The 20,832-nt window shown below is 45.7% G+C and overlaps 1 protein-coding gene across 1 annotated transcript in view; it reads right to left on the bottom strand.

Annotated features, from left to right (window-relative positions):
- Window positions 1-376: 376 nt before the first annotated feature.
- The window catches only part of ramp1 (receptor activity modifying protein 1), a 114,010-nt gene continuing 93,554 nt past the window's right edge, over window positions 377-20,832 (bottom strand). The window contains exon 3 of the mRNA XM_015965526.3: window positions 377-2,251. Within this exon, the coding sequence (XP_015821012.1) occupies window positions 1,996-2,251 (256 nt within the window). The 3' untranslated portion in view covers window positions 377-1,995. The remainder of the gene's footprint in view (window positions 2,252-20,832) is intronic.

Genomic DNA, 20,832 nt, shown 5'->3' on the forward strand with positions numbered 1-20,832 from the left:
TGTCAACAATCCCAGAGCTGGGATGTGCACACAGCTGACAACGCGCCGCTTCTGCTGATCAAACCTGATTATTCTGACGGCGTTTCTTTTTCTTTTTTAATCCAAGTTTTTCTAAGATGTTGTCGCAGCTCGCTGGTTTGTTTCCCTCGTCCAGCCTCGACCTGTCACATCAACACGGTGGAACCAGCTGCAAAATTAAACTGGTGCCGATGCAGGTGCAGAGAAAAGCCACAGTTTTCAACACTTTTGCACCAAAAAGAGAAAGTGTTGTTACGATCACCAGCTGCAGGTTTCTGTCTCTGCTCCAGAGGATTTAGATGTCTACAGCAAATATTTGTGCAACGTTTCACCAAACTGTAAGCAAAACACTAAGATGTGGGTTTGATATCATTTATTGTCATTGGTCAAACTCATTTACAGTAGATGTGATTGAATAAGACCTAATGAAGGTCAGATGAATAACCCTGAACGGTTTTACCGACCAAAACATAAAAGATCAATCATTAGTTCAGTTTGCTGAAAATCCATTTAGAAATCATCATAAATAACAAATTTAGTGCCTCGGTAGATAAAATATTTTATCCTGTAAGACTGTAATTGTTTTTACTTGGTTAACTATCAAGAAATTAAATTCTGAACGTTGTCCTGGTTTAAAGAATTCATGAGTGATGCAGTGGAACGGTCCAGTACGGCGTTGTGTGCAGGATCACGAGCCGGTCTTGGGTCAGTCCTGTTCTCGGCTGCAGTCACAATAAAACAGGCTGGTATTAAATTAGGTTGTTTTACAGGATCTAAGATGCATCTGAAGATATTCTCATCCCCGGGGGTTTCCTGTTTTCCATCAACGCCACTCACCTGTCACTCCTTACTGCTCCGTCATGAACTCTGGATTGTTTTTAAACTCACTGACAAAGAGTTTCCTCGTTTTTAATCCCACAGGAGAACATGGACACCCGGTGGACTCAGACACTTTATTTACCATTTCGGCACGAACACGGACTTTAAAATCAGTCGTTTCCAAGTCAAACGAGCATCTCCCGCTCTGCTCTCCAAGAGCTTTTGGCACAAAGTACAAGTGGGTTTAGCCTCAAGTGAGTTTTGCTGACAGGCAGGTTTACAGGTCAGTGAATCTATAAAAGAGCAAAAATATCAATGAAGGAGCAGTTCACACGGCACGCTCTACTACTGAGGGATCACAAATCAATAAAAACCCAAGGTCCGTGGTGTTCAGGCTGTGCTGTGGGCGATGGCGATGCTCAGCGGCGTTGTGCGTTGGCTAACTCGCAGACACCCACAGCTTCAAATCGTCTTTTCGGCAACGGTGCTTTTATTTTTCTTATTGAAATACGTCCTGTTAAAACAGGAAGGACGCTTCCAAGACGTCTGATTACCACTTCTAACCGAGTCCTCCACCTCTGCAGATCCACCGCTTAGCTTCCGCTTACCTGAGCAGAATGTCTGCTTCATTTCTGTGTTGGTCGTCCATCTCTAGAAGTCAGAGAAGTTCAGATATTTACCAAATGATCAAAATCAACACAAGTTCTACAGACGTGTGTGTAGAGATCCCGGAGTTCATCAGAGATGTCTTTGTGTCCATTTATTTAAGGGTTTAGTTTGATCTCCCATGTGGAAAATGTGTATTTTCTTGTTTTAAGTCAGTGTTGATGCTCAGACGCCTTCGCTAGCCAGGTATCCTAGTAAAACAGTTTTATTTACAATATCTCCTCAGCAGTCGATCAGATTCAGGTAATCGTGGCAGCAAGAAGGGTTCTGGAAACCCAAGACTCCAAGCCTTGAGGATTTTCTTTGAATGAGATTTGCAATGGCTTCACTTTTGTGCACGGAAGGAGGACTTTTATCTCTAGTTTTTAGTCTTATTCCCTCAAACATTCAACGCAGAAGATCCTTCAGTCACTGAAGGTGAGAGCAGTGTATCCTTAGGGACAAAAGGTCTAGTGATCTCTTCTGTAGCCCCAAACCCCGCCTTTCTTCTCACTACACGATCCCCTCGCTGCGCTTGCTCCTCCACACCACCAGGGCTGTCATCAGGAGGGTGACCAGGATTGGGACTGCGATGAAAGGACCCAGGATGCGGTTTGGAGGGTCCCTAAGAAGCCGCCCGGACAGCGAGCAGTCATGGAAGTAGTGCCTGTGGACGTCGACGAAGAACTCGTCCACCATTCGGTTGGGCCAGTAGCACCCCACGTTCAACGCCACCAGGTACGTGCAGTTTGTGAGCTCGCCATAGAGCCTGCAGATTAATGACAAAAATAAATTAGGCAAACGGTACTTTGGCTGAAGGAAGAGGATTTGTTTCTGTTGCATGTTTAGATTAAAAAACATTCCTATAGATCATAAACAACATGTCAGAAACGGAGAAGTAAATGTGTCACTGACGCTGGCAAAATAATGAGTCGTTGTTAAATATCAAACATCAGGTTAGCGAGGTGAAAGAACATCATGGCCTGTTCCAACCTTGTTGGATAGGTGGAGTCAGTCACTGGCCTTTTTTAGCTGATCTAACCAGGCTGCTGTGAGAAACACCGACACGCTCTTCAGTACACGTCTGAGCCTTCTTAATGATGCCAACTGTGGCCCAGTTCCAATACTCACACTTCCACCCTTGTGGCCTTCAACTGCACATTCCAGTCCAGGTGTGCAAGGTGGAGAACCAAGGGCCCGGGCGGGATTCGATCCCCAGACTCCCGGGTGAGAAACATGCGTGCTAACCTGTGAGCCAAAGGGCCAAGTAGCCAGGGCGCATGATCAGTCGGGTCACAGTGACAGGACGCTCACACTGCCACACACAGGCCAGAGGTATCCAACTCCAGGCCTGGAGGCCAGTATCCAGCATGTTTTAGTTTTAACTCTGCTTCAACACACCTGGTGATTAACAGGCTTCTGTGGAGCCTGATGAGCTTCTGCACAGGTGATTCAACCACTGAATCTAGTGTGTTGGAGCAGAGAAAGCACTAAAACGTGCTGGACACCGGGCCCTCTGGGACCAGGATTGAAAACCCAGGGTGTAGGGTGTCCTAATCTTTAAGTGCTGAAGTTGGCCACGCCCCTCTTGCTCCGATGATTCACACTTTGCCCAAGTCCGCATCAGTATTACCCACAATCCATTGCTGCATGGGAATTTTGAGATCAAGGAAGAACAATGGCTCAAGTGTCTTACAAGTTCATTTAAAGATGATTACTGAATGTTTTAGACTACGATTTTGATCTGAACAGTGAAAGTGATGTTTGCTTACCTACGAAGCATCAAAGCTGATGTTTACCACACAGCAGCAGCTAGTTCTGAGGCTCTCTTTAACACGTTGCGTATGCATTTAGAGAAACTTTTATATTTTATGCTGGAGGATTTTGTGTTTAATGAGACATTTGGGACTAATCTTTAAATATTAAAGTTTGTAGGTCTTGTTAGCAGAAACTGGCTGGAAGCCTGAAGGGAACTTTAACATGTCCTGTTAGTGACTCCTGCCACATGACGCCATATCGCCGCCCTTTTTTCTCTAGTAGAGAACACGCGCTCTGATCTCCAGCTCAGATTTAATGTTACTGTAATAACTAACAGCTTTTGATGATGCACCTCAGCAATAGCTGCTTGTTTGTGGAAGGTCTGTAGATGTAAACAGCTCAGGGCAGTTTGGCAAGGCATCATAACCGAACAGAGCAGCGTGAGCAGCTTCAGGTGGCGAGTTCACTCGGTCTGGGAGTGTTCTCCTTTCTTCTGCCATTTTTTTCAAGCTTTACACATCAGTAGTGGAGGGTAAAAAGAAAAGAAAACACTGATTCAGCTCCTGCTGGTGGTCTAATGAGCACCGAGGTGGTGTGCGTGTGTGTGTGTGTGTGTGTGTGTGTGTGTGTGGGGGGGGGGGGGATCTGAGTCACGAACCAAGAGAGGACAGAGTGGTCGAGGCAAACAAAGAGAGATGCCCCCTGGTTACTAGTTCACCCCATGAAGCCGAGGTTAGGATCAAATTAATCCCGACAGTGTGGAGCTTCAGCCGGTGTGTGTGCGCACACCGCTCACCGAGGTTGTGTGTGTGTGTCCTACATCATGTCAAGTCTCAACGATAATGAATGTTTCTTCGTGGCACATTTGCATTGTCTCCCATTGCCTCTCCCCGGGCTGCCACCTTACCGTGGTGGAGGGGTTTGAGTGTCTCAGTGATCCTAGGAGCTAAGCTGTCTGAGGCTTTCTGCCTCTGGCAGGGTCGCCCATGGCAAACAGGTCCTAGGTGAGGGATCAGACAAAGAGCAGTGTGAAGACCTCTTATGATGAATTATATAAATGGAAACCGTGTTCCCTCGCCCGGACGTGGGTCAACCCCCCCCCCCCCTGGAGCCAGGCCTGGAGGTGGGGCACGTTGGCGAGCGCCTGGTGGCCGGGCTTTCACCCTTGGAGCCCGGCCGGGCACAGCCCGAAGAGGAAACGTGTGTCCCCCTTCCCATGGGCTCACCACTCGTGGGTGGGACCAAAGGGGTCGGGTGCAGTGTGTGACAGGTGGTAGTCGAGGGCGGAGACCTTGGCGGTCTGATCCTCAGCTACAGAAGCTGGCTCTTAGCACATGGAATGTCACCTCTCTGGTGGGGAAGGAGCCTGAGTTGGTGTGTGAGGTTGAGAGGTTCCAATTAGATATAGTCGGACTCACCTCAACGCATGGCTCTGGCTCTGGAACCAGTTTCCTTGAGAGGGGTTGGACTTTCTACCACTCTGGAGTTGCTCCCACTGAGAGGCGCCGAGCAGGGGTATGCAGGGCATACTAGTTGCCCCCCATCTTGGTGCCTGTACGTTGGGGTTTACCCCAGTGAATGAGAGGGTAGCCTCCCTCCGCCTACGTGTGGGGGGACGGGTTCTGACTGTGGGCTGTGCTCATGCACCAAACTACAGTTCAGACTACCCACCCTTTTTGGAGACCTTGGAGGGGGTGCTGGAAAGCGCTCCTTCCGGTGACTCCTTCGTTCTGCTGGGGGACTTTAACGCTCACGTGGGCAACAACAGTGAGACCTGGAGAGGTGTGGTTGGGAGGAACGCCCCCCCGATCTGAATTCGAGTGGTGTTTTGTTATTGGACTTCTGTGCCAGTCATGGATTGTCCATAATGAACACCATGTTCAGACATAAAAGTGTCCACATGTGCTCTTGGCACCAGGGTACCTTAGACCGCAGCTCGATGATCAACTCTGTTGTTGTTTCATCTGACCTGCGGCTGCATGTCTTGGACACTCGAGTGAAGAGAGGGGTGGAGCTGTCAGCTGACCACTACCTGGTGGTGAGTTGGCTCAGATGGTGGGGGAGGATGCCTGTCAGACAAGGCAGGCCCAAACGTATTGCGAGGGTCTGCTGGGAACGTCTGGCAGAGTCTCCTGTCAGAAGGAGCTTCAATTCCCACCTCCGACAGAACTTCCATAATGTTCCGGGGGAGGCGGGGGACACTGAGTCCGAATGGACCCTGTTCTGTGCCTCCATTGTTGAGGCGGCCGACTGAAGCTGTGGTCGCAGGATCGTCGGTGCCTGTCGTGGTGGCAACCCCCGAACCCGATGCTGGTGGACACCGGCGGTTAGGGATGCTGTCAAGCTGAAGAAAGAGTCCTATCAGGTCTTTTTGGATTGTGGGACTCCAGAGGCAGCTGATGGGTACCGGCAGTCCAAGCGGAACGCGGCTCGGGTGGTCGCCAAGCCAAAAACCCGGGTATGGGAGGAGTTCGGTGAGACCATGAAGCAAGACTTTCATATGGCTTCGAGGAAATTCTGGTCCACCATCTGACACCTCAGGGGGAAAAAGCAGTGTGCTACCAATGGGCCATTCCCATCTGTACCGGGTCGGCCCGGGCCGGATAGCCCCAGTCGGCCCCAGCCTGGCCCGGTTGATTCCACACATCCGACTGGCCCGGTTGATTCCACACATCCTTGTCTTAAGCCCATGTGGGCTGATTCTAGCCACCAATCAGAGGCTTGCTCTAATGGAAGGTGTGAATTTGCTGTCAGCAGTGGGTGTGTCGGGCCTGGTCGGCCTGAAGCAGACCCCCTCGAGAAGAGGGCTGAGAATGAGCCTTGGTTGGCCCGGAAAAATACCAGACCACCCAGATATGTAAACAACCTACGCTACCCGGCCCGAGCCGACCCGGTACAGATGGGAATGGGGCTCAACACTATCTATAGTGGGCAAGGTGTGCTGCTGACCTCTACTCAGGACCTTGTGGATCGGTGGGCAGAATACTTCGAAGACCTCCTCAATCCCACCGACACGTCTTCCAGTGAGGAAGCAGAGTCTGGGGACTTTGGGTTGACCTCTCAAATCTCTGGTGCTGAGGTCACTGAGGTGGATAAAAAGCTCCTCTGTGGCAAGGCTCCGAGGGTGGATGAGATCCGCCCGGAGTTCCTTAAGGCTCTGGATGTCGTGGGGCTGCGTTGGCTGACACGGTTCTGCAATATCGCGTGGACATCAGCAGAGCTGGATTAAATTAATGGAGTACACTAGGCAGGCTGCATTTATTGCCCCCCCCCCCCCCTCCCCTCCATCGATGCTATTTAATGAATTGAAATCTGAAACTTAGCAAAGTTACTAATAAAAGTTCATTCACATTTTACATAGCCTAGTTTTTGGTTACAAATTGATCGTTTGTATGCCAAAATAAGTCATGTGTTGTATGTTAAACATTCTACCAGACAATTTTTTGATATTAATAATTTATACATCATTACACAGCTGTATTAAATGCTAATAAATTATCCTCATCTTATCCATTGGGAGTGTCAATGTTAAGGCAGTAGTACCAGTAAATAACCACTAGGTGTCATTAAACTATGTAAACAGAGCAAATATGTTCATCTTATTTGCTCTGTTTACATTTAATCAACACATTTAAATAAAAATATTTTCTGCTAAATACAATAGCTGACAACATTTATAAATGTTGACAAATTATTCACATGATGGTGGAAAGACATTCAACAAGAAATAGATGAATTTTAATGAACTGAAGCATGTTTAAAGGCACAAAAACAAACTATAAACACGCAGCTTAAATTATTACAGTATAAATTTTATACAATCTATAATCTTAAAAAAAAGTATTTCAATAAAATGAAAACACTATCTTAAGTTTTGATCTTGCTTTATGCTCATTCAGGCTGTTTTTGCCTCTGCTGAATCAGAAATTCTGTGTCAATTTTCTGAACGTGAACTTGTTGTTCATTACGCTATTTGAACATTAATGAAAATATATTTGTTTTAAATTAATTTGTGAAACTTCAACAAAGTCTGATTTTTGCGTTTTTTCAGCATCTGGCCAACGATGGAACAGCTGTAGCTCAAAAACTACAACAGCCACACGGTTCAAACCTGTTCTAGATTATTCTACAACAGGGATTCCCTAAGTGTGGAGTGTGCGAGCTGCCACTAGGGGGTGCACGAGGTGAAAAATGTAATGGCTGCAGAGCTCAGAGAAGTCTGTCATATGTCACCATTAGCGTAGCCAGAAACTCATTTGTGGGTGGGCCTAAGAAAAAGTAAGTGGGCACAATAAATGTAATTGAAAAAAGTATATTTAGCTTGTGTGTGTGTGTGTGTGTCCGCCACATGTGCCCTAGCTTCATAATAACAATGCGCCGAGCTTCAGCGCTCTGGCCTGCGCACGCCGATATGTTCCGTATTTGATCATTTTTAACGGTGTTGGAGGAATCTGAAGGTGGCGAGTCATTCTGGCAGATTGTAATTAACACCTGTCTCATGCAGGTGTTCTGACGTTGTAAACCTCACACACAGAACATTGTGGATGTAACTAAATAAATCAAGAAATGATTCCCATTCAGGCTATTAACAGCGCGCTGAAGATCTGAAGTTCAGAGTGCGTCCGTCAGAGGTCAGACGCGTTCCAGCGGAACCACGGCTCACGGGTGCACAAGTGAGCACATCTGGGCTGGGCAGAAGTAATTTTACAACATTGGTTTAAATAGCGCCAATAACGAGACGCGGTGACTGGAGCGGCTCATGGAGCTGTGCCACGCGCGCACACACACACACACACACACACACACACACACACACACACACACACACACACACACACATTCAACAAGCGCACGCTGCGTAAACTCCAGCGCTGCGCTGTGCCGTCAGACTGAAGGCAGAAATGAGCGCTGCCTCCTCTGTGATAAAAACTTTTAAGAGGTTTTATAACATTTTTCATTCCAGGTCAAATGAAGACATTAGCTTCTATTTTGGGATGACGTATTAAAGTCGGTCCGCTCCAGCCAGTGACTCCTCATGAACCTGACTACAACTCATGTTACTGCAGCATTTGTTATTCCAGTCCGCGTGGCAGCGGATCGCAGATTCAGCCACACCATAAAACAGCAATAAGTCGGTCTGAGGTAAAAGTGAACCTCATGGCTTTAGCTTTACCATCTTTTCCCCTCTAGACATTTGATTACGCACAAGTAGGTGACCAGTTCAGGTTCACCAGAGCAGAAGGAAGGAGAGCGCTCTGGTTAAACGTTCCTACTTTAAGAAAACCGTTAAATTGCATTGTTTATGTGCTACCTGGGCACTCTAAGTATTGATTTAAAATGAAATCAAAGGAAATTGTAATGGTATCGAATGTTTATTAATTACTATTTAAAAAATGAAAGTGATGGGGAAAAAGGTCGACCATATTTTTTTAACCCTGTCTGTCGAGTGACTGTTTAGCTTGACGTCTGATATATATATATATATATATATATATATATATATATATATATATATATATATAAACATGCCCTGATGTGGGGACTGGGGGGTGCGTTGAAATGGTCGGGACATAGAAGGGGGTGTGCGGCTAAATAAGTTTGGGAACCACTGTTCTACAATAATAGCAGATTGCATACAACCTTGTTTGGGATTTGTGAAACCTTTCCCTGATTTGTGAAATTTCAACAGAGCCTTAAAAAATCGGTCTGCGCGTGCTCCATAGTAGCACGTCAACGAGCACGGATAGTCCGACTATCTTGAAAATACGCCTCCAAAACTATTCCTCCGCTCCTCCATTGCTCTAATGGCGTAGTCTTTTTCTCCCGGGCCGGCTCTCAGACAGGAACCCCGTCATATTACCGTAATGTATCGTACACCTCTGAAAAAAAAGTTAGCCTACTCAAAAACACCTGCTAGCTTTGTTGTGTCCCGCTCTGACTGACCGCTTCTCTGACGTCCTTAATTGGGTGGCGCCCAAGTTGTAGGCTACAGTCATGGGCTGGCGTTAATGGTACGTAGCTAATGTAACAGTCTATGGTTAAGATAAACATTGTCACTTATATTAGTTAATTAATAAACAGTGAAATAAACTGTAGATAGGAGTCCTATCTACAAACTATATCATAGGACATTTGTACATTTTATTTTTGATTTATTTATTTTTAATTTTGTCTCTCTGTCTGGGCCCCATCCAGCCAATCAGGCCCTAGGCACGTGCCTACTTTACCTTTGCGTTAATCCGGCTCTAGCCCCGTGACCCGACTCCGGATAAGCGGATGAAAATGGATGGATGGATGGATGGATGGATGGATGGATGGACATTAGCATCGATTAGGAGAACAAAAAGTTTGTTTATACTTTTAATTTATTGCTGACGGGTTAGGGTTAACCCTTTACCTGGATAACCCTAACCGTTTTCCAGGTAAAGATCAAGACAATGACACAGGCTGTTTCTCAATACCAAAGTACTTTCTTGTATTCTTGGCAAGTACAGCAGAACGCCCGTTCTACTGAGTACGGGAGGACGTGAATGGCGTTTGGAAAAGAACCGTACTTTATTACGTCATGACAATAAGCGCTGAGTCATGCTACGGTTAAAAATATGACCTGAAATAAAACAATAAATCTAGTTTGTCCCTCAAAGTGACAGTGTGTATTTTTCCTGGGGATAGGGGGCAGTAGATACCTAAATCGTTGCAAGCAACCAGTATTTTTGTGTTTGAGTAAGACTTTACCAACGGATGCCTATTAGGGTCAAAAAGCCATGTGGAGTGCAAACTTTAGCAAAATAACAAGCACATCAGACTCCCTTTCATCAGTGGTAACAAGTGAGGAGGTTTATGTGTAAAACAACATTTAAGAATGGTGAAAGTTTTGTAACCATTTGTTGCAAATCAGTAAATGCATTTTTTCCTCATGGGCTCCCGTAGAAGGAAACATGGCATCTAATATGGCGTCGCCCATACACTTAGCCCCGCTCCCATGTATTTTTGACCTGATTTTTATGGTTTTAGGTTATGAAGCCGCCAATTTTTGTCGACAACTGGGCATCATTTCATTAATTTTCAACAGCATTTTGATGGAAATTTCCAGAAATTTATGGTAAAAACTCCACATTGTCTCTTTAAATAACAAAATAACAATGACTACATTTTGAGTGTATAATATTTGATTCATTTCTATCAAAACTGATAAAATATCTGCATTTCCAGCTGTTAAATGAAAAAAAAAGGACAGAGCTATATTTAGGACTCGTAAAAGTTCTTATCGTTCATTTTAATCTCACAGCTGTTAATCCATTTGTTTCTTGCCAGAAGTCAAATCTAGCATCTTCTAAAGAGGGCTGAAGTGGTGTTGATTCAGAAAGAACAACCTAAAGATGTTAAATATTTTACACAGCATGTCGTCATAGCTGTAGACATTTTTATTTCTGTTAAGGCCAGGTGACAAATGGAAAAATCAGGACAAAAGAAGTTTAGAAAAACAATTTTCACTACAAATATACAAAAGATTGAGCCGACCCTTTTGAAAACCCAACAGAAGCCCAGGCGCATTAAACAGAAATGTTCAACACAATCCCTAAAACATTTTTGTGGAGAATAATTAAAAATTCTTCCTGTTGTGTCACACTGCCCCTCCCGTGACCCCTGGGTTATAAATCATTTAAAAACAGATTAAATTTAGAGAATAGAGAATAAACATATTTTTGAAATAGCTGCTCTGTTAGACAAACCATTTCTGCATGAAAGCACACATTTACCTTTATGTATTTAGGTGAATCACAGCAGACGTGTTCACGTGGAGGTCAGCGTTTAGACACGAAAGCGTAAAAGTGACATCCTCGGTCGAGGTTCATCACACGAACCAAACCTTTTAAACCTTCAACCAGTGAGAATAACGGAGGTAATTAGTGAAAAGGCCATAAAGACTTTTAGCTTAAACTCTAACAAGTGTAATTTGATGAACACAGATGCATGCTTGGAATAATAAATGCTGAGGGGTAACATTACAGAGGCTGTTTAAGGTTTTTATTCTCAGCAAGTCGCTTTATAAAAACACCATTCGGATTATCTTCTAAAAGACACGGTGCTTTTGAGATGCACTTGTTTGCTTTTCTTCACTGTAAAATTGGATTAGCTACCCTTATGTGACCACCTGATGCGTTTTCATGGCGCACCCTTTGCAAACTGTAAAACACGCCTAGTAGCCGCCAATACCGAAAAGCATGTCTGACGTGTCCCAGAAGTGTAGTGTTGTGGCGTTTTGCTAAATTAACATTTTGAGTCTAATTTTTTATGTGTGCCACTTCCGTAACACGCCAAGCTCAGGATTTCAGACAATAAAACATAATAAAATAAAAAGTAACATCCGATAATTTCTAAATAAGAAAAGACACTTACAGATTTCCCTTTGTTGAGTTAGTACAAAATGCTTATAAATGCTTGCTGCCATCTTTCTCCTTGTTATCACGTGAATGTGATGAAATCACATTTATTAATTTTAACATTTATTCAAAAAGAAGTAACCCCATGAGATGTACCATCTTGTTTTCACGAGGGCCCTCTTAAAGATAACATGTGATCTTGCAACTCTCTGGTGACTTTGGGGTCTAGTGGGATCAGCTGCATGGAGCAGTTGCCGCTGCTGAGCGTTTGAAAAGCTCCTGGTAGGAAAGGGCATGGAAAAAATGCGAAAAGGCATCATAAGTCAAACCAGAGTGAGTTTAGGTAAATAAAAAATTTCATGCTTCGGCAGTGAACCTATATGCCGGCCAAGCCCCCACAATGCGGCTCAAAAATTGAGGCCAACCCGGATGTACCAACAATTGCAGTTCCACCCTCATCCACTAGGGGCTGGTGTCAGAAGCGAGCAAATCCTCATTGACTTCCATGTTAAAAATACCAATTTCACAGCAGAAATAAACATGTTTACAGCCTGGTACCAGAACATGTTTTTGGTTTAAATGATCTAGTTTACACTCATGACAACTCTGAGGGGGGTGAATTTTTTTCTCACTCTTCTGTTTAAGTGTATTAAAAGCCTAAAATTCTGTATAATTAATGAGCATCAGACCCACGTGACCACAGAGCTAGCTCCGGGGAAAGGCCTCAGTAGAGCCTCGGTCTGGCCTGGAAACTGCTCCGGGATGTTGAGTCTCTGTGTGTGTGTATTCTTGTTTGGATATTATTTGTGCAACTGTTGGACAAAATGACTTGCTGTGGCATTAATTGCACTAATAGAGCATCCAAGGAGTCTCCACTTCATTTTTTTCAGTAATTAAAATTATATTTATGTATTTTAGGTCACTGCCGAGCTGAGCTTAGATTTTAACATGTACTGTTTAACCATGAAATTTAAATGTAATAGGGTAAAACCCAGTGCATTTAACATAATGCTGCACTTTAGAAAATGGGTTGAAATATAACATGTTGGTGGAGCTGGGTTCCCTCTATCGGCTTGTGGAGCTCTCAGAAGACCGATGTTTTCCACCCGGTTCTCCCCTCCCCGCAGCTCGGCGCATCTCTGACTGCTGCGCGGGCTGACGGCTTGTGGAGCTCTGGGATGGAAACCTTTCCACCCGGTTCTCCCCAGCGGCAGCTCTGCACATCTCAGATCGCAGCGGCGCTTGTCTGCTGTGCGGCTGCCGGCTTGTGGAGCTCTGGGAGACCTCTGTGTTCCACCCGGTTTTACCCAGCGGTCAGCCCGGCGTATCTCTGACTCAGAAGCTCTGGTGTTGTGCACAGTTAACTCCGGTTGTAGCTAGGTTGCTACCTCCGTTAGCTTAGCTCCCACCTCCGCGTTAGCTTTGGGTTAGCTTCAGGCTAGCTTGTAGCTAGTTCGACCGGGTGTCGTCAGTTGATCCCAGCCTTACAGCCCCACCCTCAGCTCCACCTCTCTTCCCTTTTGTGGAATTGTCTGGGCTTGACGGAACCCGTGACACGGTCAAAATGGCGGTGGTAGCCACCTCCCATTTGTCCTCAAAAAGTGTTATTGGAGCCTATGGAAATGAATTGTCCAGTATATATGTCGATGATCCCGACAGCTGTTTTTACTAAACAATGCTGTCAATTTGCTGCAACGCCGTGGCGACATCAGGGACCCTTAGGTCGTTTAACCCTCTCAGGCTCAAAATAAGTTTTGATAAAAGGACGAACAACTGAGTCCTTCACGGGTACTTCCGACTCGGAAGTTCCGAGTGAAAAAATGCTCATGAAATACATATGTGGAGTAACCAGGTAGGTAGGTTTTAACTGTTGCAAATCTCCAACGCTTGCCTCCAGAGGGTTAAATCAGCTGTGTTTTTATCAGCTGCGCAGACTAGTCCGCTTAAAACCGATCCTGAAACGAGCACACCTGGAATCCGTAATCCATGCTTTTATCATCTCTCGACTGGATTATGCAAATTCCATTTTAATTGGTTTACCTGCCTCCGCTCTTAACAGGATTCAAGTCGTACAGAACGCGGCAGCCAGGTTTTTAACAAACACTCCTAGGAGAGAACATATCACACCTGTACTGGCGCGGCTCCACTGGCTACCCGTAAACTTTAGGGTCAAGTTTAAAATCCTGACTTTTGTTTTTAAGGCCCTGAATGGTCTGGCACCGAATTACCTATCAGATCTTGTCAATACATATGTGCCAAACCGGGCATTGAGGTCTGCTGATTGCCTGCTGCTTCGTGTTCCATTAATGAAATACAAAACGCGGGGCAGCGTGCTTTTGTCTACGCTGCTCCGACACTATGGAATGCACTTCCTCTTTCGGTGAGGCTGGCACCATCCCTCCTCCGGTTCAAATCGCTGCTGAAGGCTCACTTTTACGACCAGGCATTTTTAAATCCCTGACTTTTATTATTTTATTATGTGTCTTTTTATTGACTGTAATTATCTGCCTTGTTGTGCATTTTATTGTTGACCGTGTATTGTTTTATATTGTGTTTTTACTTTTTATTCTGTACAGCACTTTGGTCGGCTGCCATGCCGTTTTTAAATGTGCTTTATAAATAAAGATGGTATGGTATGGTATGGTAAATGTGGCCAGACCGTGGTGGTAATGTGGTGCAATTGTGTCCTTTTTATAAAAGATTAGGCGATGGTGGCATGAAGGAGGTATGGGGGCGGTCTCTGCGATGCCGTGGACTTCCGTTTATCTCGGACATAACTTGCTTTTTGTTGCAATTGAAGCCAGATCGTCAAGTTTTTTTAACAAGATGCTCCTAAAGGCGTCTGTCCCAATCAGTCTCTGATGATCTGAGCTCCAGCTCTAACAGATGCTCATGGAGCGCTGCGATGCTCCAGTTTGCCATCTCAGCTGATTTTATTCAAAAAGCCAAACTTACTGCCCGTGTTTACTTTCATTTTCAACATATTTGCCAGCTAGAGCTCAGCAGGAACTCCCCCACATCATTATGACACCTCCCTCTCTTGTGCCATGGCGCAATAGCCGTTTATAAGGCAGACCATTACCACAACATTACCACCAAGTGAGGCAGAACGAATGCCACAAAATTAGTGCAACGCCACACCGCATGGCACGTTTATAAGACACACCGTTGCGGTAATATTACACCGTTTTGCCAGCATGGTCTCTTGTTTTATTGTTGCAACTACAACCTCCACACACTAGATGTCGCTTTGGTGTTTATGTTCCATTTTCCACCTTTAAATGGAAGTTACTGAAATTAGGACAAACCAATATAAAGTACTCATGTTTTACTTCTGTTTAAGTATTTACAGCTCAGAAACACAAGTCCAGGAAAATAACGTATTTTGTACTAGTTTGTCTTAATAATAGTATCTTGCATGTAAGTGAATTTCCCTTTGTGCGTATTAGTAGCTTCAACACATGATTACCTACTCCGCTGTACTTCCGCTTTTGTTTAAGTAAGGTTGAGCGATTAGATTTTACAGTGTTTCTAAACCAAAACCAAATTTAGTAAACTCTCCAATGAGCTGATCTTGTTGCTGTCAGTGTTAATAACCTGAGATTCTTCTGTTGTTAAGACCGAATGAAATAACTCACCTCTAGGACATCTCTGTAGTATTTCTGAAAGTGATTTTTAACGCCACTGATACTGTGATTAGTGATGCTTATTATTCCAGAGTGTATCTGATAAGGGAGCGCCTGTGGAGTAAAGTGGGTCAGATGTTTACTTACAGCTAAAATACAAAAACTATCCATGACAGAAGCTAAATAAAATGATAATAGATTCTGTTTTAAGCTGCCGCTGAGAAACACGTCTTCATTACTCCGAGTCGCTGAGAGTTTCTGCCTTGGCAGCTTGGAGAGATCAGCTCAGAGAGAAGAGAGGAGAGATTTCCTCCATCTCAAACCGAGCAAAGCCAGAAAACCAGGCCAAACTGTCAACGCTGAGCAAATCAACTCAAAAGCTCTTTTCATTTGTTCTTTGTTGTTCTGCTTATTCTTCCTAGACTTTTTTCCTTCGTGCGTCACTTCTCGTCCTTCATGAGAGGAAATACGCTGAAATACTTCATGAAGATTAAAGGATGTGCACTAGCTTCTTTTTTAACTTGATGTACACACACACACACACACACACACACACACACACACACACACACACACACACACACACACACACACACACACACACACTGCAGTGAGGGTACATCATGACTCTGATTTGAAACTGATGTAGAAAACAGTGAGGAAAAATGGCTAAAATAGTGTGTGTGTGTGTGTGTGTGTGTGTGTGTGTGTGTGTGTGTGTGTGTGTGTGTGTGTGCTTATTTTGTGCATTTACACTGAAAAATAAATTAGCTCCTGTGATGCAGCTTGTTTGTTTCTTCTTGTAATAATAATAATAATAATAATAATAATAATAATAATAATAACAATAATAATAAGTCCTGCAAAGTTCAACCCCCACCTCCATGTGGTGCAGGACGGGCAATGTAGGCATGACAAGCCAGTCATGTCTCGGCTAATGGGGCTCTGACAACATTTCACTATGATGAGTCAAACAATCAGAAAATCATACCGCATCGCTCGTCGCGCGGGTCAACAAGGAGCGCGTCATTCAGCAGGGGACCAGGCTGATGGCGAAAAGTGTGCTACTGGAACAAACTCCACCCACCCCAGGCATCTCTGGACCAGCTATCCGAAGTGTTCCTTCAACCAGCCGCCCATGATGTAAAACTTACCACAAATGAAAACGAAAGTAAAAGGAAGAAATGGACTAGGGAGGAGTATAAACAAGTTATGGAAGCGTACATCACAGCTCAACTAAAACCATCAGGAGAGAGCAACACTAAACAAACCTTTACTCTATGGAGAAATGCAAACCCCACATCAGGACCCAACATGGACCCCAACAAACTGTCCAATGTAAGAAGGGACATCATCAAACAGAAAAGACTTACAGATGCAGAGGTGGAAGCTATCAGGAGAAAGGTCAGACATACTGTAGAAGGAAATGAAAACACAGTGGAAGATGGCAGACATGAAGAACAGGAAGATAAAATCAGGAATGAAGAAGACCAACCTCAGCAGCAAGAAGTAGATGGAATGACTGAAGAGGGTACCAACAGAACATATGAAGAACACACAGACGTTGAAAAAGTCCGAGATAGCATACTCCAGAAATGGATGGAAGTAAAACACCAAGGGCTGGAGAATCGAGACAAGCTGCCTAAGATATATAGCAACAAAAATACCAAGAACCTCATCAGCCTAGCCAACAGAGCAATACAAAACATCAAACAAGACTACTCTAAACCAATGGACCTCACATCAATTAATGAAATATGTTATGCAGCAGCTACAGTAATCACAGACCTGAGTTGTGCCAAGAAAATAAAAAAACAAGGAAAAAGAAAACAGCCCAAATGGAAGACAGACATCGAGAAGGACATTCTCAAGAACAGAAAAAATCTCTCTCTACTCACAGAAATGGAAAAAGGTAACATTACTAATAAAAGAAAAGAAAGGCAAATGAAGAAGAGGTATGACATCCAGGACACAACTGACATTGTGGAAGCAAAAGAAAAGCTCAAACAACAGATACAGGCAAAGGCACAAAGAATCAGAAGATATGAAAAGAGAAGTAGGCACTTCAGACACAACCATGTTTTTAAAGTTGACCCAAAGAAGTTCTACAGAGAACTTGACAAGAAACAGATAGAAATCAAAGAAATACCATCTCTGGAAAAAGTAGAAGAGTTCTGGAGCAATGTTTGGGAAAAACAGAAAAACCACAATGAGACAGCACAATGGATCAAAGAAGAAGCAGAAAGATTGAAGAGCAGACCAGTACAGAAGTGGACAAGCATCAGCAAGACAGAAGTAATACTGGCACTAAAGAAAGTAAATAATTGGAAGTCACCTGGAGAAGACAAAGTACATAACTTCTGGCTTAAACATCTTGAAGTCATACATGAAGATCTTGCAAGAGAATACACAGAAATCAATAAAACACCAATAAAGAGCCCAACCTGGCTAACACAGGGTCTAACATATCTTCTACCCAAGACCAATGACACAAAAAACCCTAAGAATTACAGACCAATCACATGCTTACCAACGATGTACAAGGTCCTCACAAGTATTATCACAGAGAGAACATACACCTTCCTCGACAACAACAACATGCTACCACCAGAACAAAAAGGCTGTAAGAGAGGTAGTTATGGAAGCAAAGACCAACTCCTGATCAACAAGATGATACTGGAAGACAGCAAGGGGAAGAAGAAAAACCTAAGTACAGCATGGATAGACTACAGGAAAGCCTTCGACAGCGTACCACACTCATGGATCATCAAAGTAATGGAACTTCATAGAATCTCACCAACTCTCATTACCTTCATGAAGACAAGTATGGAATCATGGAGGACCACTATGATGCTCACTTATGACGAAAGATCCATCAAGACAAGACCAATAAAAGTGAGGTGTGGTATCTTTCAAGGAGACTCACTATCACCTCTCCTCTTCTGTCTATGTCTAGCCCCACTCAGCACCATGCTAAACAACAGTGAACATGGCTATGAGGTTCAAGGCAAGAAGATCAACCACCTTTTTTACATGGATGATCTGAAGACCTATGCCAAAAATGATAACCAACAAAAGGGAATACTGCAAATAGTCAAGCTCTTCAGTGATGACATCTGTATGCAATTTGGACTTGACAAATGTGCAAAGGCTACATTCAAAAAAGGAAAACTCACATCAACATCAAACATACAACTGGACCAAGAGACTGTCATAATGGAGCTCAATCAAGAGGATACATACAAATATCTTTGTCTTCGTCTTCCTCCGCTTATCCGGGTCCGGGTCGCGGGGGCAGCATCCCAATTAGGGAGCTCCAGGCCGTCCTCTCCCCGGCCTTGTCCACCAGCTCCTCCGGCAGGACCCCAAGGCGTTCCCGGACCAGATTGGAGATGTAACCTCTCCAACGTGTCCTGGGTCGACCCGGGGGCCTTCTGCCGGCAGGACATGCCCGAAACACCTCCCCGGGGAGGCGTCCAGGAGGCATCCTGACCAGATGCCCAAACCACCTCAACTGGCTCCTTTCGATCCGGAGGAGCAGCGGTTCTACTCCGAGTCCCTCCCGAATGTCCGAGCTCCTCACCCTATCTCTAAGGCTGAGCCCGGCCACCCTACGGAGGAAACTCATTTCGGCCGCTTGTATCCGCGATCTCGTTCTTTCGGTCATTACCCAAAGCTCATGACCATAGGTGAGGATTGGGACGTAGATCGACCGGTAAATCGAGAGCCTGGCTTTCTGGCTCAGCTCCCTCTTCCCCACGACAGATCGGCTCAGCGTCCGCATCACTGCAGACGCCGAACCAATCCGCCTGTCGATCTCCCGATCCCTCCTACCCTCACTCGTGAACAAGACCCCGAGATACTTAAACTCCTCCACTTGAGGTAGGACCTCTCCCCCGACCCGGAGGTGGCAAGCCACCCTTTTCCGGTCGAGAACCATGGTCTCAGATTTGGAGGTGCTGATCCTCATCCCAGCCGCTTCACATTCGGCCGCGAACCTACCCAGCAAGAGCTGAAGGTCAGAGCTGGATGAAGCTAGGAGGACCACATCATCCGCAAAAAGCAGAGACGAGATTCTCCTGCCACCAAACTCGACACACTCCACACCACGGCTGCGTCTAGAAATTCTGTCCATAAAAGTGATGAACAGAACCGGTGACAAAGGGCAGCCCTGGCGGAGTCCAACCTCACTGGGAACAGGTCCGACTTACTACCGGCTATGCGGACCAAACTCACGCTCCTCTGGTAAAGGGACTGAATGGCCCTTAACAGAAAGCCACCCACCCCATACTCCTGGAGCGTCCCCCACAGGGTGCCCCTGGGGACACGGTCATAAGCCTTCTCCAAATCCACAAAGCACATGTGGATTGGTTGGGCAAACTCCCATGCCCCCTCCATCACCCTTGCAAGGGTATAGAGCTGGTCCACAGTTCCAGGGCCAGGACAAAAACCACATTGCTCCTCCTCTATCTGAGATTCAACTATCGATCGGACCCTCCTCTCCAGTACCTTGGCGTAGACCTTTCCAGGGAGGCTGAGGAGTGTGATCCCCCTATAGGTGGAACACACCCTCAGGTCACCCTTCTTAAAGATGGGGACCACCACCCCGGTCTGCCACTCCCTAGGAACTGCCCCCGATGACCACGCAATGTTGTAGAGACGTGTCAACCATGACAGCCCTACAACATCCATAGCCTTGAGATACCCAGGACGAACCTCACCCGCCCCCGGGTCTCCGCCGCTGTGTAGTTGTTTGACTACCTCAGCAACTTCTGCCCCCGAGATCGGACAGTCCATCCCCAGGCATCCCAGCTCTGGTTCCTCCTCGGAATGCGCATTGGTGGGATTGAGGAGCTCCTCAAAGTATTCCTTCCACCGTCCGACTATAGCCTCAGTTGACGTCAGCAGCTCCCCATCCCCACTGTAAACAGTGTGAGCGAGTTGCTGCCTTCCTCTCCTGAGGCGCCGGACAGTTTGCCAGAACCTCTTTGGAGCCGATCGATAGTCTTTCTCCATGGCCTCACCAAACTCCGCCCACGCCCGAGATTTTGCCTCGGCAACTGCCACTGCTGCACCCCGCTTGGCTATCCGGTACCTGTCTGCTGCCTCCGGAGACCCACAGACCAGCCACGCCCTGTAGGCCTCCTTCTTCAGCCTGACGGCTCTCCGAACCTCTGGTGTCCACCAGCGGGTACGGGGGTTGCCACCACGACTGGCACCGGCCACCTTACGACCACAGCTAGCAACAGCCGCCTCGACAATCACAGAGTGGAACAAGGCCCACTCGGACTCAATGTCCCCCACTACTCTCGGGACGTGGTCAAAGCTCTGCCGGAGGTGGGAGTTGAAGACCGTCTTGACAGGTTCTTCTGCCAGGCGTTCCCAGCAGACCCTCACTGTGCGTTTGGGTCTGCCAGGTCTACGCGGCATGTTCCCTTGCCATCTGATCCAACTCACCACCAGGTGGTGATCAGTTGACAGCTCCGCCCCTCTCTTCACTCGGGTGTCCAAAACATACGGCCGCAGGTCAGATGATACGACTACAAAATCTATCATCGACCTGTGACCTAGGCTGCCCTGGT

The sequence above is a fragment of the Nothobranchius furzeri genome, chromosome 14 (genome assembly GCF_043380555.1).
Source record: "Nothobranchius furzeri strain GRZ-AD chromosome 14, NfurGRZ-RIMD1, whole genome shotgun sequence".
Lineage (NCBI taxonomy): Eukaryota > Metazoa > Chordata > Actinopteri > Cyprinodontiformes > Nothobranchiidae > Nothobranchius > Nothobranchius furzeri.